The 14,241-nt window shown below is 37.8% G+C and overlaps 1 protein-coding gene across 5 annotated transcripts in view; it reads left to right on the forward strand.

Annotated features, from left to right (window-relative positions):
* The window catches only part of EEA1 (early endosome antigen 1), a 128,034-nt gene that overhangs the window by 28,656 nt on the left and 85,137 nt on the right, over window positions 1-14,241 (forward strand). For 4 of the 5 annotated variants that reach the window (XM_045872863.3, XM_064590796.1, XM_064590798.1 and 1 more), the window contains exon 3: window positions 13,581-13,705. The exons of the other annotated variant lie outside the window; for it this stretch is intronic. In XM_045872863.3, the coding sequence (XP_045728819.1) occupies window positions 13,581-13,705 (125 nt within the window). The remainder of the gene's footprint in view (window positions 1-13,580; window positions 13,706-14,241) is intronic. 5 annotated transcript variants of the gene reach the window in all.

Genomic DNA, 14,241 nt, shown 5'->3' on the forward strand with positions numbered 1-14,241 from the left:
ACTGAAAATTAATATTGTTAATTTGTCTTCAATGCTAATGTCATCTCAACTTATGGAAGAGTTTAAAATCTGTTTGTAAAAATTACCAATTAGTGTTTACACTGTCATGAACTGCTGAGCTAATGAAAAATTAGGTTATCTATAAAGTTTATACATTATTTGCTATCTTCATTTACAACTTTGTAAGAACTTTTATCTTTCATAGTTGATTAAAAATTAATGGGGAAAGTAGATAAATCTAAGAAAGAACTCAAATTTTTGGAGAAGTCAGCCTTAGTAGTTGCTTTATTATTATAGTTTTTAACAAACAATATTTGCTCATTATAGAAAAAGGGGAAAAGGAAAGAGAAGGGCATAAAAACCACCAATAATATTGTCCCTAAGATATTGACGTACTCACATTCTGCTCTGACAGTTTCTGTCAGTTGCCCCTTTCTGGGTCCAATTGTATTGCCTTCCCAGTCCTCTTTACTGTGTTCCCCCTTCTGCACCTCTTGGTGAGTCTCTGTCTTGTGTATTTCTGGATTTGTCTCTCTATCCATTCATCTCCCTGTTTTGTCTCTTTCTGGCCATCTGATTTCATGTATATGGATATTAACCATGACAAGATCTAACAAGACTATCCATGAGAGTGAGGAGAAAAGTATCAGTTGAACTTTATTAAGAGCAAGTTTTACTGTTGTCCTTAGACAAAAAAAAAAAAAAAAAAATCCAATGGGTAGTGAGACTGCTCAGTGTCTGGTAATCCTGCTGTATTTTCTTATTAGCATCATTTTCCTACTCTCTGATACAGTTTTACTCTCTTCTTTATCCTCAAATCTCTCATGTGTCTTACCCTATCCCACCTTCCCTCAGGCACCTTCTGTATCACTGAGAAAATAGGAGCTATTAGGCGAATGTCTTCGTTTTGATACCAAAGCTATTTGCACCTTTATTCTCTTACTTTAATACATGGAAGACATTTCCCTTTTCCTATCAGATTTCAGTCCTTTCTCTTGTGCTCTGGATTCCCTTCTCGTCCACATTCTTGTCTTATTCTCTCTCCCTCCTGCCACTTTAGTTTTTACGTATGTCATGAATTATTCCTATTGGCATACAAATACTGCTCTAGACATTCATATGCCCACTGCTAGGGTACATACTTGTCAGTGTCTTGGATGATATCTCTGTCTGTCTGTCAGTCTCTCAGGTTTGTTTCCCTTTTACTTTAAGTTTGGCATCCCACTTTGAACAAATTCTAGCTTTGAACTTTGTCCCCTTAGCAGCTGTCTGTGTGGAATTTGAAATATGGTCTGCATGACTTTATTTTTTTTTAAATTAATTTATTTTTTAGGGCTTGAACTCATTACCCTGAGATCAAGACCTGAGCTGAGATCAAGAGTCAGGTGATTAACTGACTGAGCCACCCAGGCACCCTGGTGTCTACGACTTTAAAGAAATAGAAGTTAAAGCAATACCTTGGTTTATTTATGTCATATTTTATATTTTGTTATATATAATAATATATATAATATTGTCTTAGTATGGGCTGTTGTAACAAAAGTACTATAGACTGAGTGACAAACATTTCTCGGAGCTCTAGAGGCTGGGAAGTCCAAGATCAAGGCAGATTCTGTTCTGGTGAGGGCCTGCTTCCTGGCTTATAGAAGGCCATCCTCATATGGCTGAAGGGGCAAGAGAGCTGTCTGAGATTTCTTTTATAAGGGCACTAATCTCATTCATGAGGGCTCCACCCTTATGACCTAATCACCCCCCAAAGCCCCACCTCCTAATACCATTACTTTGAGGGTTAGGATTTCAATGTAAGAGTTTTGAGGATACATGTTCAGTTTATACCAAACATATAATATGTATAATACATAATGTAATAATGATTTATATATATATATATATATATATATATATATATATATATATATTTAAGATTTATTTATTGGGGCACCTGGGTGGCTCAGTCAGTTAAGCATCTGACTCTCGGTCTCAGGTCGTGATCTCAGGTTCCTGGGATTGAGCTCCATGTCAGGCTCCTTGCTCAGTGCAGAGTTTGCTTATCCGCCTCCCAACCCCCTCTACCCTCCCCCTTTAGCTCCCCCCCAACCTCGCACTCTCTCATTCTCTCTCTGAAATAAATAAAATCTTTAAAAAAATATTTTTAAAAAGATTTATTTATTTGAAAAAGAGAGAGAGAGGGAACACAGTGGGGGGAGGGGCAGAGGGAGATGGAGAGAGAGAATATCAAGCAGACTCCCCTCTGAGCGCTTAGCCTGATGTGGGGGGCTGGATCTCAGGACTCTGAGATCATGACCTGAGCCAAAATCAAGAGTCTGACACTTAACCGACTGAACCACTGAGGGGCCCCCATGTTTTTATATTCTTTAGTTGTTGTCATCAGGGCGGTTGTTCAGACTATTTAGTATAATGTATTGCCAGCAGCAAACATCTTTGTTCACTTTTTATTCCTTTCTAGTCTGTGTTCCGTTCTTAGTACCCACTGAAACTACTCAATGATAACCTGCATTTTCCTGGTCCTTTGGGTAGAGAGGGCAGGCTTTTTTTTCTAAGTGCTCACTGAAGGTTTGCCAGCTTCTCCAATATCCAGTCTGGAATATATGAGGCAAAAGAAAACCTGAAGTATTTATCACTGTGTCAGTCCTTGGATCCTGAGATGCTTAGCTGGTCTGCCTTCTCGTCAGCTTTCAGAATTTTCTTGTGTTTGTTTTATATATAATGTCTAGGGATGTTAGGTGTACTTAGGAGAAATTGGGAAAAGTGTATCTATTCCATTTTGTCTGTAACTGGAAATCTGACCATTTAAAAAGTTGGATTGTTTATCTTTTTATTATTGAACTGTAAGAGTTTTTTTTTTTATCTAATCTGGGTACAAGTCCTTTGTTAGTATTTTGATTGCCTCCTATTTACCCTATTGGTTAAGGAAGGATTCCTGTCTTTAGGCTTAAAGGGATGGCTGAATATAAAATTAACCTGACACTGGACAGGTTGAAATCAGTAGCAGTTTGTTAGTCCCATATAGTCATGGCCCAGGAGGACACTGTATGCCTTGAAGGGCCATATGAGGATTGAACTTGGGAACAAAACGAACAACCATGGACTGTGAGAGGCAGGGTTTATGGTTATCAAGAGGGTGAGGTGCCCGCCCCTTGGTTCCTGTAGGAGATTATGATTGGCTTGTTTGAATTATTCTATGGGCTGGCAGGGAACTGAAACCTGCTACTGAGGGATAAGCAGGCTCTGTGAAGAGGAGGGTTTTTTGTTTTTGTTTTTTTTTTAAGATTTTTTTTCTTTTAAAGATTTTATTTATTTATTTGACAGAGAGACAGTGAGAGAGGGAACATGAGCAGGGGGAGTGTGAGAGGGAGAAGCAGGCTTCCCACTGAGCAGGAAGCCCGATGCGGGGCTCGATCCCAGGACCCTGGGATCATGACCTGAGCCGAAGGCAGACGCTTAACGACTGAGCCACTCAGGCACCCCAAGATTTTATTTTTTAACTAATCTCTACATCTGACTTGGGGCTGGAACTCACAACCCTGAGATCAAGAGTCGTGTGCTCTATGGACCGAGCCAGTCAGGCGCTCCAGGAGGAGGGTTGTTTGAGTAGAGGATGCTGTCTGTGGGAGCAGAGTGGGAAGGGAACTTGCAGTTAGGCCATCTGAAGTTCTCCCATCACCAGTTGACAAAGCGGTGTGTAATATTGGGCCTTAATTTTTGATTTTACACCACAATCAGATATATGTGATATGTATATTTTTTCTCAGTCTGTGGCTTGCTTTTCATTTTGTTAATGGTGTCTTTCAAAGAGAAGTTTTTAATTTTGTTAAAGTCCAGTTTGTCAGCCTTTTCTCTTATGGTTAGTGCTTTTTGGGTCCTTCTACAATGTTTTTTGCCTACCCCAAGATTGCAAAGACTTTCTACTATGCTTACCTCTGATGTTAAAAACAAAATCATTTTAGTGTATATATTTAAGTCTATGATTTATTTTAAAATATTGTGTATGGTATGAGATAGTGGTTGAGGTTCATTTTTTTTCATATGGTTATGGAAACCAGTTCTGTATATGGTTGTTTCAGTACCATTTGTTGAAAATGTTACCTTTCCCCATTGAATTAAATTTTCCCTTTTGTGATAAATCAATTGACCATAGTATATATGTATTGTATTTCTTTATGCTCTTTGATCCAGGCATACAGAACTCCTGCTTTTAGGGTGTGCCAAGTTTGTTCTTATCTCTGGACTTCTGTATGCTGATCCCCATGCCTTACCTGCTCTTTTACTTTTTTGCCTGGTTAACATCAGATTATCCTTTAGGTCTCATTACAGATAATTACTTTTTCAGTAAACTTTACTTGACTCACGTGTGGAATAGAATTTTCTTCCATGTGCTTCTGGGGAATTATATTTTCTATCCTTTTGGTAATGATTATTATTCTGAGACTCATTAATTTATCCAATATGTATTGTTGTCAGACACTGTTCTGTTTGCTGGAGATATGGCAGTCAGTAAAATAGTAAAAAATTTTTGTCATGGTAGAGCTTATATTCTAGTAGGTGGAAATAGGCAAAAAACCCAAAATGTCTAAAAATGGACAGAGGGAAACAGTTGGTGTTATTGAGAAAAATAAAGTAGGGAAGAAGCATAGAAAGTGTTCTGGGTGGTTGCAATTTCAAATAGGATTGTCAGGGAAGACCTCTTTGAGAAGGGAATAGCTCAGGAAGAACTGAAGGAAGTGAGGAAATGAATCATGTGGGTTTCTGGAACAACTGTCTTCTATTAATGTGGAACAAGTAGAAAGTCTCTGAGGTGGGAGCCTTCCTAGTGAGTGGAAAAGCAGCAGGGAGGCTAGTGTGGCTCCAGTGCCGTGAGTGAGGAGAGATTGGATCTGTGAGGTGATCAGGCCTACCTCATGCAGGGCCTTATAGGCCTGCCTTATAGGCCTTTGTGCAGACTTGGGTTTTTTACTCCTGGTGAGATGGGAAGCCCTTGGAGAGTTTTGACTAAGGAAGTGACAAAATTTATTTACATTTTATAGGATACATTCTTGCTGTATGGAAAATAAACTGTTAGTGGGGGTAAGGCTAGAAGCAGAGAGACTGTTGGAAGGCTAGTGCAGTGATCCATGTGCAGTGTGGGAGTGGCTTGGATCAGAGTGGTAACAGTGAGGTCTTAGGGTTCTAAATATATTTCGAAGTTCTAATAGGATTTTCTTTAATGATTTTTTTTTTTTTAAGATTTTATTTATTTATTCATGAGAGACAGAGAGAGAGACAGAGGCAGAGGGAGAAGCAGGCTCCCCGCGGAGCAGGGAGCCCGATGCGGGACTCGATCCCAGGACCCTGGGATCATGACCTGAGCCGAAGGCAGACGCTTAACTGACTGAGCCACCCAGGCGTCCCAAGGATTTTCTGATTAGTGGTCTAAAATGTAATTATTTTCTTTCATAACTTTTTCAAGAAGCCTGTAAGCTTCCTGAGGATGGGATTTTGCCTTATTTTACCATTGTGATCTTAGCACCAGAGCATAATGGCTGGAACACAGTAATCACACTCAGTACATACTTTTTGAATGAATGATTAAATGATTATATGTGGAAGCTTACAGTGAAGAAACCAGAAAAGTGAGAGGCAGCATAAAGCTATCATGGTAAAAAAATGCAATAATGCATTCTTTTAAGTAATTATTATTCTGTAATTATTATTCTGTAGTTCCAGCACTTTGGACTGTGGTTGCCTGAACATAATTCTTTCATCAGTAAAACAAAAAGAATTTATGTTTCTCACTTTCATCCCCTGAGTAATCTCCTTTAAAGGTTAACAAAAGGAATAATGATATTAATGATAACTAACATGTATTGAATGTTTTATTTGTATCAGATGCTATAATAAACACTTTGCATCTATTATCTCACTTAATTCTCAGGAGGACCCCCCTCCCCCGCCTTGTGAAGGTGTTACTGTTACCCCATTTCACAGATGAGGAAACTGAAGGTCCTATAAGCTACTAAGAGTGGTGTGAATCTAGGATTCAAGCCCAAGCCTAGCTCTTTTTTTTTTTTTTTTAAAGATTTTATTTATTTATTTGAGAGAGAGAATGAGATAGAGAGAGCATGAGAGGCGGGAGGGTCAGAGGGAGAAGCAGACTCCCTGCTGAGCAGGGAGCCCGATGCGGGACTCGATCCCGGGACTCCAGGATCATGACCTGAGCCGAAGGCAGTCGCTTAACCGACTGAGCCACCCAGGCGCCCCCAAGCCTAGCTCTTAACTGCTACTCTGCCTTGCCTCCCACTTTGGGACTTTCTTTATGGTCATTGTCTCCTTTGCTGTTATCCTAAGTGACATGAGTGGACTCAAGGAACATCTAGCCTCCCAGTTCTTAATGTTTGCAATGCCAGTGATCTTTATTAATTCTTTTCTAGCTTTTTAAGTTCATGGCAGTACCTTCCACCTTATTATTGGGCAAAATAGTTTGACTTGAGATGTTAAAACCAAATGTTCCCATTCCTTACCACACTACCTATCCTCTCAAAAACTTTCTCATATTCTTACTACTTCTTTGGCCTTGCTGAATATTTCAGATTTTTAATTCCTGTCTTTTCTTCTAGTCTTTCAGCCTTTCCTGGCTTCATTTTCTTTCCTCTCTAACCATATCTCTAATGACAGAATATTTACTGAACACTTACAGGTACTACACTAAGCCTCTTATGCACTGCACAATAACTCTAGAGGAGTAGGTGCTAACATTAGCCCCATTTCATAGATGAGGAAATCGACATTTAGCGAAGTAAAGCGATTTCCTTAAGGTCATATAGTCAGCACTGGTTGAATCTCAAATCCACATCTGTTTTTGACACAAAAACTCAAGGCGTTTATAACCTATTGTCCTTCACTACAGTTTTCATTTTATTTACTTTAAACCATAGATCAGTGTGACAGCCCACATTTTAAAATATAGATATTGTTAGGTATAGGAAATTAGGGAGATTGATTTAAAATGGTTTTATTTGGTTCATGAATTTAGAAGGAAGTGTCCCCTATTGGGAATTATGGGTGTGGGCAAAAATGGGATCTTAGGCTAGTGGAATATGGTGAAGATTAAAAATTGCTTTCATTATAAGAACTTTTTTTGTTGAGAATATTAAGTCACATAAAACTATTTGTTGTAACTGTCAGTCATTTCTTCATCTAAAATAAAAGCTAACTTGCCAGTAATGGCTCTCAGATAAATAAGGACAAAGTGTCCTAAACAAAAAGAGTAATATTCCAACTAAAGCAACTGGTAACTATAATAAAATTGAACCAATAGGAATTTCCAGCATAAGGATGGAAGCTACTTTTATTTTATTTTATTTTTTTAAAGATTTTATTTATTTATTTGAGAGAGAATGAGAGACAGAGAGAACGAAAGGGAAGAGGGCAGAGGGAGAAGCAGACCCCCCGTTGAGCAGGGAGCCCAATGCGGGACTCGATCCTGGGACTCCAGGATCATGACCTGAGTCGAAGGCAGTCGCTTAACCAACTGAGCCACCCAGGCGCCCTGGAAGCTACTTTTAGTCTTTGGATAGATCTTTCCCTTTTGTATATAGTTACTACATGAAATTTCCCTTACATATACTAAAAAGAGATATATTAATTATTTTCCCATTGTGTTGTCTTTATTTTGATTTATAAATAACTTTTTATGTATATCCTCCTAAAAGTTGTTATTTCACAGGGTTTCATCTGTCCATTATGTATTAAAAGATGTATAACTGCTATTGATTTGTCAGAGCATTACCAGCAAGTGCACGCTGAAAATGAAACAAGGGGACATGAACTTCTTAATGACTCCAGTGTTTCTGTGGGTCCTGTATATTTTGCTTTAGCAGCTTGGTTATGGGTTGCTCAAAATAGCTTTGTTTTTCCTTTCCTCGGTGTTGCTTAACTTTTTATGCTACAAAGGGAATATGGATTGCTTTAATTACGCATGCTTAAAAGAAGGTTCAATAAGAAAAACAGGCTCTTGGGAAGTGGGGTTGGTTGCTGTTACCCTCTGCAGCTGTCTTTTTGTGAATCTGTAAACAAATATAAAAGTTTAAGTTAATATTTTTGTATAAATTTTGCTATGAAATTTGAAATATAAAGTGAATGATATTTGATTTCAACATCTGTAAGTTATATCTTTATTGTTTAGTTAATGCTAATGAATGTTTTAAAATGCTTTAGGTTACAATGCTTTACTCTTATATAGAAAAAGGACTTTGCATATTAATTGTTACTCTCTTTATTTGAGAATATATAGGGCATTAGAACCTGGATCTACCATTGTTTCAGTCTGTTTTGACACCCTGGACTTGAGGAAGGTGACAGAATGGCACATACTCATCATTAGTAGTGGATCACCCAAATGTTTCTCTGTAGTGTGTTGGAGTGTGTATATCTAAGGCTAAGGGTGGAAGCCGGTGAGGGGACCTATTGCCCATTTGCAGGCTGGGAAAAGTTTCTTAGATGATCTGGATATATCTGTTTTCTTGAAAATTACTGCAATATTCTAAAAACAAAAAGAAACGTGTCTTTCCCCCCCATTCTTTTGCAAATCCTACAAAAGAAGGAAACTTTTTATACCCAGAAAGAAAAAAAAAGATGTTTGTTTTTCTGTCTGGCAATTATATATATAAGAAAAGGATTTCACCAAACATTCACTTATTTAGCATATTAATAGAGTATTTCTTATGCACCATGTATTTTGGTAAGTAAAGGAGATAAAAAGGTAAATAAGATACCATCTCTATCCCAGGAAATTTCTGTGATAAATACTATTTGCAAAAAGAGTGCAGTGGTGACTTAAGTTGAGGGGAACCCCAGAAAAACTTCACTGGGAAACAGTTAAACCAGACATTTTCTAGGGTGATGGGGAAAATGGGTGCATTATAGGAGGACACCAGTTAAACTAGCTGACTGGTGCAAGCAAGAAAGGTATAAAAGATTCTTAGAGCTCTCCTTAACATTTTACCAGTTGTCTTCCTTTCAGAACATCTGTGTGAACTTTTCTTCTTTATGGGTTAACCCAAATGAAAAGACCCAATATCACCTACTTGTCACTTAAATAAGAACGTTCTTTTTAATTGAAAGAACACTTGGTATAACAGGTATACCATAAGTATCAAGTTAAGGTAAATTCTTAGCTGCAGTGTATCTGAGAAAGGATTAGAAATAACTGAAATCTAAGAGTAAGAGACTTACTGTTTTTATTTATTTTTAAATTTTATTTTATTTTATTATGTTATGTTAGTCACCATACAGTACATTATTAGTTTTTGATGTGGTGTTCCATGATTCATTGTTTTTGTATAACACCCAGTGCTCCATGCAATACATGCCCTCCTAATACCCATCACTGGGCTAACCCAGCCCTCCACCCCCCTCCCCTCTAAAACCCTCAGTTTGTTTCTCAGAGTCTATAGTCTCTCATGGCTCGTCTCCCCCTCCGACTTCTCCCCCTTCATTTTTCCCTTCCTTCTCCTAATGTCCTCCAGGCTATTCCTTATGTTCCACAAATAAGTGAAACGATATGATAATTGACTTTCTCTGTTTGACTTATTTCACATAGCATGATCTCCTCCAGTCCCATTCATGTTGAAGTAAAAGTATATTCATCCTTTCTGATGGCTGAGTAATATTCCATTGTATATATGGACCACATCTTTAATCCATTCTTCTGTTGAAGGGCATCTTGGCTCTTTCCACAGTTTGGCTATTGCAGACATTGCTGCTATGAACATTGGGGTGCTTATGGCCCTTCTTTTCACTACATCTGTGTCTTTGGGGTAAATACCTAGTAGTGCAATTGCTGGGTCATAGGGTAGCTCTATTTTTAATTTTTTGAGGAAACTCCACACTGTTTTCCAAAGTGGCTGTAAGAGGGTTCCCCTTTCTCCACAACCTGTCCAACATTTGTTGTTTCTTGCCTTGTCAATTTTTGCCATTCTAACTGGTATAAGGTGGTATCTCAGTGTGGTTTTGATTTGAATTTCCCTGATGGCTAATGATGATGAACATTTTTTCATGTGTCAATTAGCCATTTGTATGTCTCCTTTTCAGAAGTGTCTGTTCATGTCTTCTGCCCATTTTTTGACTTGATTATTTGTTTTTTGGATGTTGAATTTGAGAAGTTCTTTATAGATCTTGGATATCAGCCCTTTGTCTGTAGTGTCATTTGGACTTACTGTTTTTAATCTTAAGTACACTGTGTGTTTGTGTTTGTGTGTCTGTGTGTGTGTATGTGTTTGGAAGTTGGTGAGAAATTTGGAATGATTAAGGGAAATAAATGTAGCTGGCTGTTTTTAGTGTTTTATTGTTTACCAACAGCATTTTTGTGGAAGTTATTGGTCTAGTTTACTTTGTTGAGAAAAAATAGAGAAACCAGTCTCTTACTATCCAGAATTGGTATTACAAGGTCCATGAACCAAAGATCATGTACTCTATTCATGAGGCATTCCTCATATATTCACTCTGAGCTTATGTTACTATCGTTTTAAATGGGTGATGTGGTTTTAATAAACTTTTTTCTTTATCCTTCCCATCTATATCAGGCTAGCATTATTAGATATAGCACATGAATAGTTTTAAGAAATGACTGTGGAAAGTCAAAACAGGATGTAGGAAAAAACTATAAAATGTGGGTACGGAAATTAAAGAGGCTAGAATTAGTAGAGTAGAACTCACCCATTCAGTGATGAATACTTACGCCTATGAGACATCAAATGATAGTTTAATATCATCTATTTAAGAAGATGAGAAAGTATATGTATTTTAGAAAGATTTATTTTTATCAGAAATGTCCCAAAATTAAAGTGTTATTTAAGCATGGGAAATTCACTTAGGTGAATCATATGGAGAATTCACTTAGGTGAAGTATTTCTATAATTAAATATATATAACTGAATTTCTTAAAAATTTCTCTTTAGGGATGATTCAGTTCTTTCTAGAGTATTAACCTGGTAGTATTTAGAAGCTTTAAGAAGGTATGGCATACCTTAATGTGATCATTAGCTTTCTTGAATCCTTAGGTATCTAGAGCCAAAATCTGGAAGTAGAGACAGTAGTCAATAAGCCAAAGTTGTAAAGATTAAATAGTGTAATTGGTATGTGGATTCTCTGAGGAACATTCTATAATTTGCCTTCTAGTTACTAGTAGAAGCTGAGACGCAAAAGAGACATGACAGGCTAACTAGTATAGGGGTTGATGTACTATTGCACTAAAGGCACGTTGATTATAAGTTACTGGGTAGAAGTTATAAGAATGCCAAATTAAGCATAATGTGGAGCCATTATGAAACATGATGGTAGATAATAGATGGTTTTGAAGAAAGAGCATAACATCAACTAGATTAGCACATAGGCTGGGAACATTTATTCATTTAAAAGACAGTGCTGAGCATCAAGTATCTCTGCAGCCTAATGGCATCATTCAGATGTCCCAAGGTACATCATTAGTACTACTATCTTGGTTCATTTCAGGAGTTTCATAGGAGATCATTGAATTCATTTACCTGTGCCCCTGCCCTTCACTCTGGCTCTGTGATCAGGACACACCTCTGTTTCCCAAATGCAGCATGACTGGGTTTCAAACCTCTTTCCATAGCTTTGTTAGAATGCCTTTATTTCTGATAAGTAACTGCTACTCATTCTTTAGTACCTAATTCCAGTGCCCAATGTCTAGTGTATATATACATATACATAATATATATGAGTATATCTGTGTATTTTTTGTAAAGCCTTAACTCCTGCCACAGGCAGAGTTAGATTCCTCTTTTCATGTGTTCCTGTAGTTCTTTATATCTACTTGTATTATACCATTGTCTGGTAATGTTTATCTACATATCAGTATACCCAGTACTCAACGAGCCTTGATTTTGCCACACAATGTACATAAATGAGAAGTGATGATATGCTGTTTGGGTAGCACCCAGCGAAGGAGGAGTTTTTATTTATTTTTTAGTTTTTACTTTTTAAGAGTATTTATTACTTCACTCAGGCTATCCCTTGGAAAGTTTTATAATCTGCAAGTTGTTAAAGCTCTTCTGTTTTTTTTTTAATAAAGATTTTTATTTTTTATTTTTTTTTAAGATTTTTTATTTATTTATTTGACAGAGAGAGACAGCGAGAGAGGGAACACAAGCAGGGGGAGTGGGAGAGGGAGAAGCGGGCTTCCTGCTGAGGAACCTGATGCGGGGCTCAATCCCAGGACCCTGGGATCATGACCTGAGCCGAAGGCAGATGCTTAATGACTGAGCCACTCAGGTGCCCCAATAAAGATTTTTATTTATTTGAGAGAGAGAGGGAGAGAGAACGAGCAGGGATGAGGGGCAAAGGGAGAGGGAGAAGCTGACTCAGGGAGCCTGCTGTGGGACTTGAGCCCAAGATTCTGGGATCATGACCTGAGCCGAAGGCAGACGCTTAACCTAATGAGCCACCCAGGCACCCCGCTTCCATTTTTTTTTTTTTTTTTTGCCAAATTCTGCCCTGTCGGGTTCACTCATATTTTTATTATTTATTTATTTTTAAAGTAGGCTCCATACCCAATGTGGGGCTTGAACTCATGACCCTGAGTTCAAGAGTTGCATGCTCTAATGTTTGAGCCAGCTGGTTGTTATTTTATTTTATTTTAGTCATATTTTATTAAATAAATAATCAATATAGAAAATATAGAGTATGTTCAAAAATACTACACTAGCCATTAGGGAAACATGGATGAAAAGCTTCAGTGTATTGTGTATTATAGTGAATGTAGAAACTTGACAAGCTACTAAGATTGTGCTGGAGGGAAAAAGCAGTATATGCAAAGGCCCAGAAATGTGGATACCATGGTGTGTTCAGGGACATAGGTAAGTTGGAGTAGTTGAAAATGTCAGTAGAGTTGTATAGAGTGAGAGGTGTCCAGGCATCAGAGTGACTAGGCCATTGAGGGAATATTCATGCAGGACCTCTATGCCATAGCCATATAATTCTAAGATTATTTATAAGTATTTAGTATTTTATGAGACTATTAACTTTAGGCTTTTATAGTATTAATCAGATTAAGTTAGCAAGGAATTTACTGACTACAATACTTCTTAATCATTGTAGATATTCCGTGGTAATTACAAGTTATTTACTATATTACCTTTTTCCTCACTGATCATAATACTTTATGTTTTTAATTTTTTTGTTATCATTCCTATGAAATAGATTGGGATAGATATTATTTTACTAAGGGGGATATCTAGAAAGAGAGAGAGGGTATGATGGAGGATCTTCTCAAGTAGGTTTCTAGATCAGAACTAACTTCTCAGATTAGAATTCTGTACTCTAGCCATACATTTATTCAACCTAAAAGATGGTTGTAAGGGCTTTCTTTATATTTTGTAAACTTCAACCAGAATAGATGGTGATGTACCTTTACACAATACCAGAATTTGGGCTTAACGTCATAAATTATGGTCTACTAATGGCACCATTGGTGTAACATTTGACTGTATTTCATAATGTACAAATTGCTGTCTTACGGTATTAAACACAATTTTGTAACCTTTTTCTGCCTCTTTCTATAGGGTTTCATATGTCCCCAGTGTATGAAATCCCTTGGATCTGCTGATGAACTTTTCAAACACTATGAGGTAGTTCATGATGCTGGTAATGACTCAGGTCATGGAGGAGAGGCTCTTGCTCTGAAGCGGTACAGTACAATCACTCTGAAGTATATACTGTTATGAATGCATGTGATATTATCTCTTTCCTGTGTTAGGGCTTTGAGTAGTGTGCTCACCATTCTTTGTCAGACTGACTCTTAGGTAAGGAGAGTAGAATGTGAGAAGGTTTGGCAGGACTCAAGGGACAGAAAGAAGCCAGTGTTGGGGCGCCTGGGTGGCTCAGTCGTTAAGCGTCTGCCTTCGGCTCAGGTCATGATCCCAGGGTCCTGGGGTCGAGCCCCACGTCTGGCTCCCTGCTCTGTGGGAAGCCTGCTTCTCCCTCTCCCTCTCCCCCTGCTTGTGTTCCTGCTCTATCTCTCTCTCTGTCAAATAAATCAATAAAATCTTTAAAAAAAAAAAAGAAAGAAGCCAGTGTTGCCTGAGCTGGGTGCATGAGGAGGAGAGTGTTAAGGCAGGGACTATACTGTACAGATTGTATAATCCTTGTTAATGAGTTCAGATTTTATGCTAACTGCAGTAGGAAGCTATTGATCCTTATTATTGATAAATTAATGTGAGATAC

This window comes from Mirounga angustirostris, unplaced genomic scaffold, assembly GCF_029215605.1.
Source record: "Mirounga angustirostris isolate CCGP_5_RB_7025 unplaced genomic scaffold, mMirAng1.0.hap1 SCAF_5, whole genome shotgun sequence".
Lineage (NCBI taxonomy): Eukaryota > Metazoa > Chordata > Mammalia > Carnivora > Phocidae > Mirounga > Mirounga angustirostris.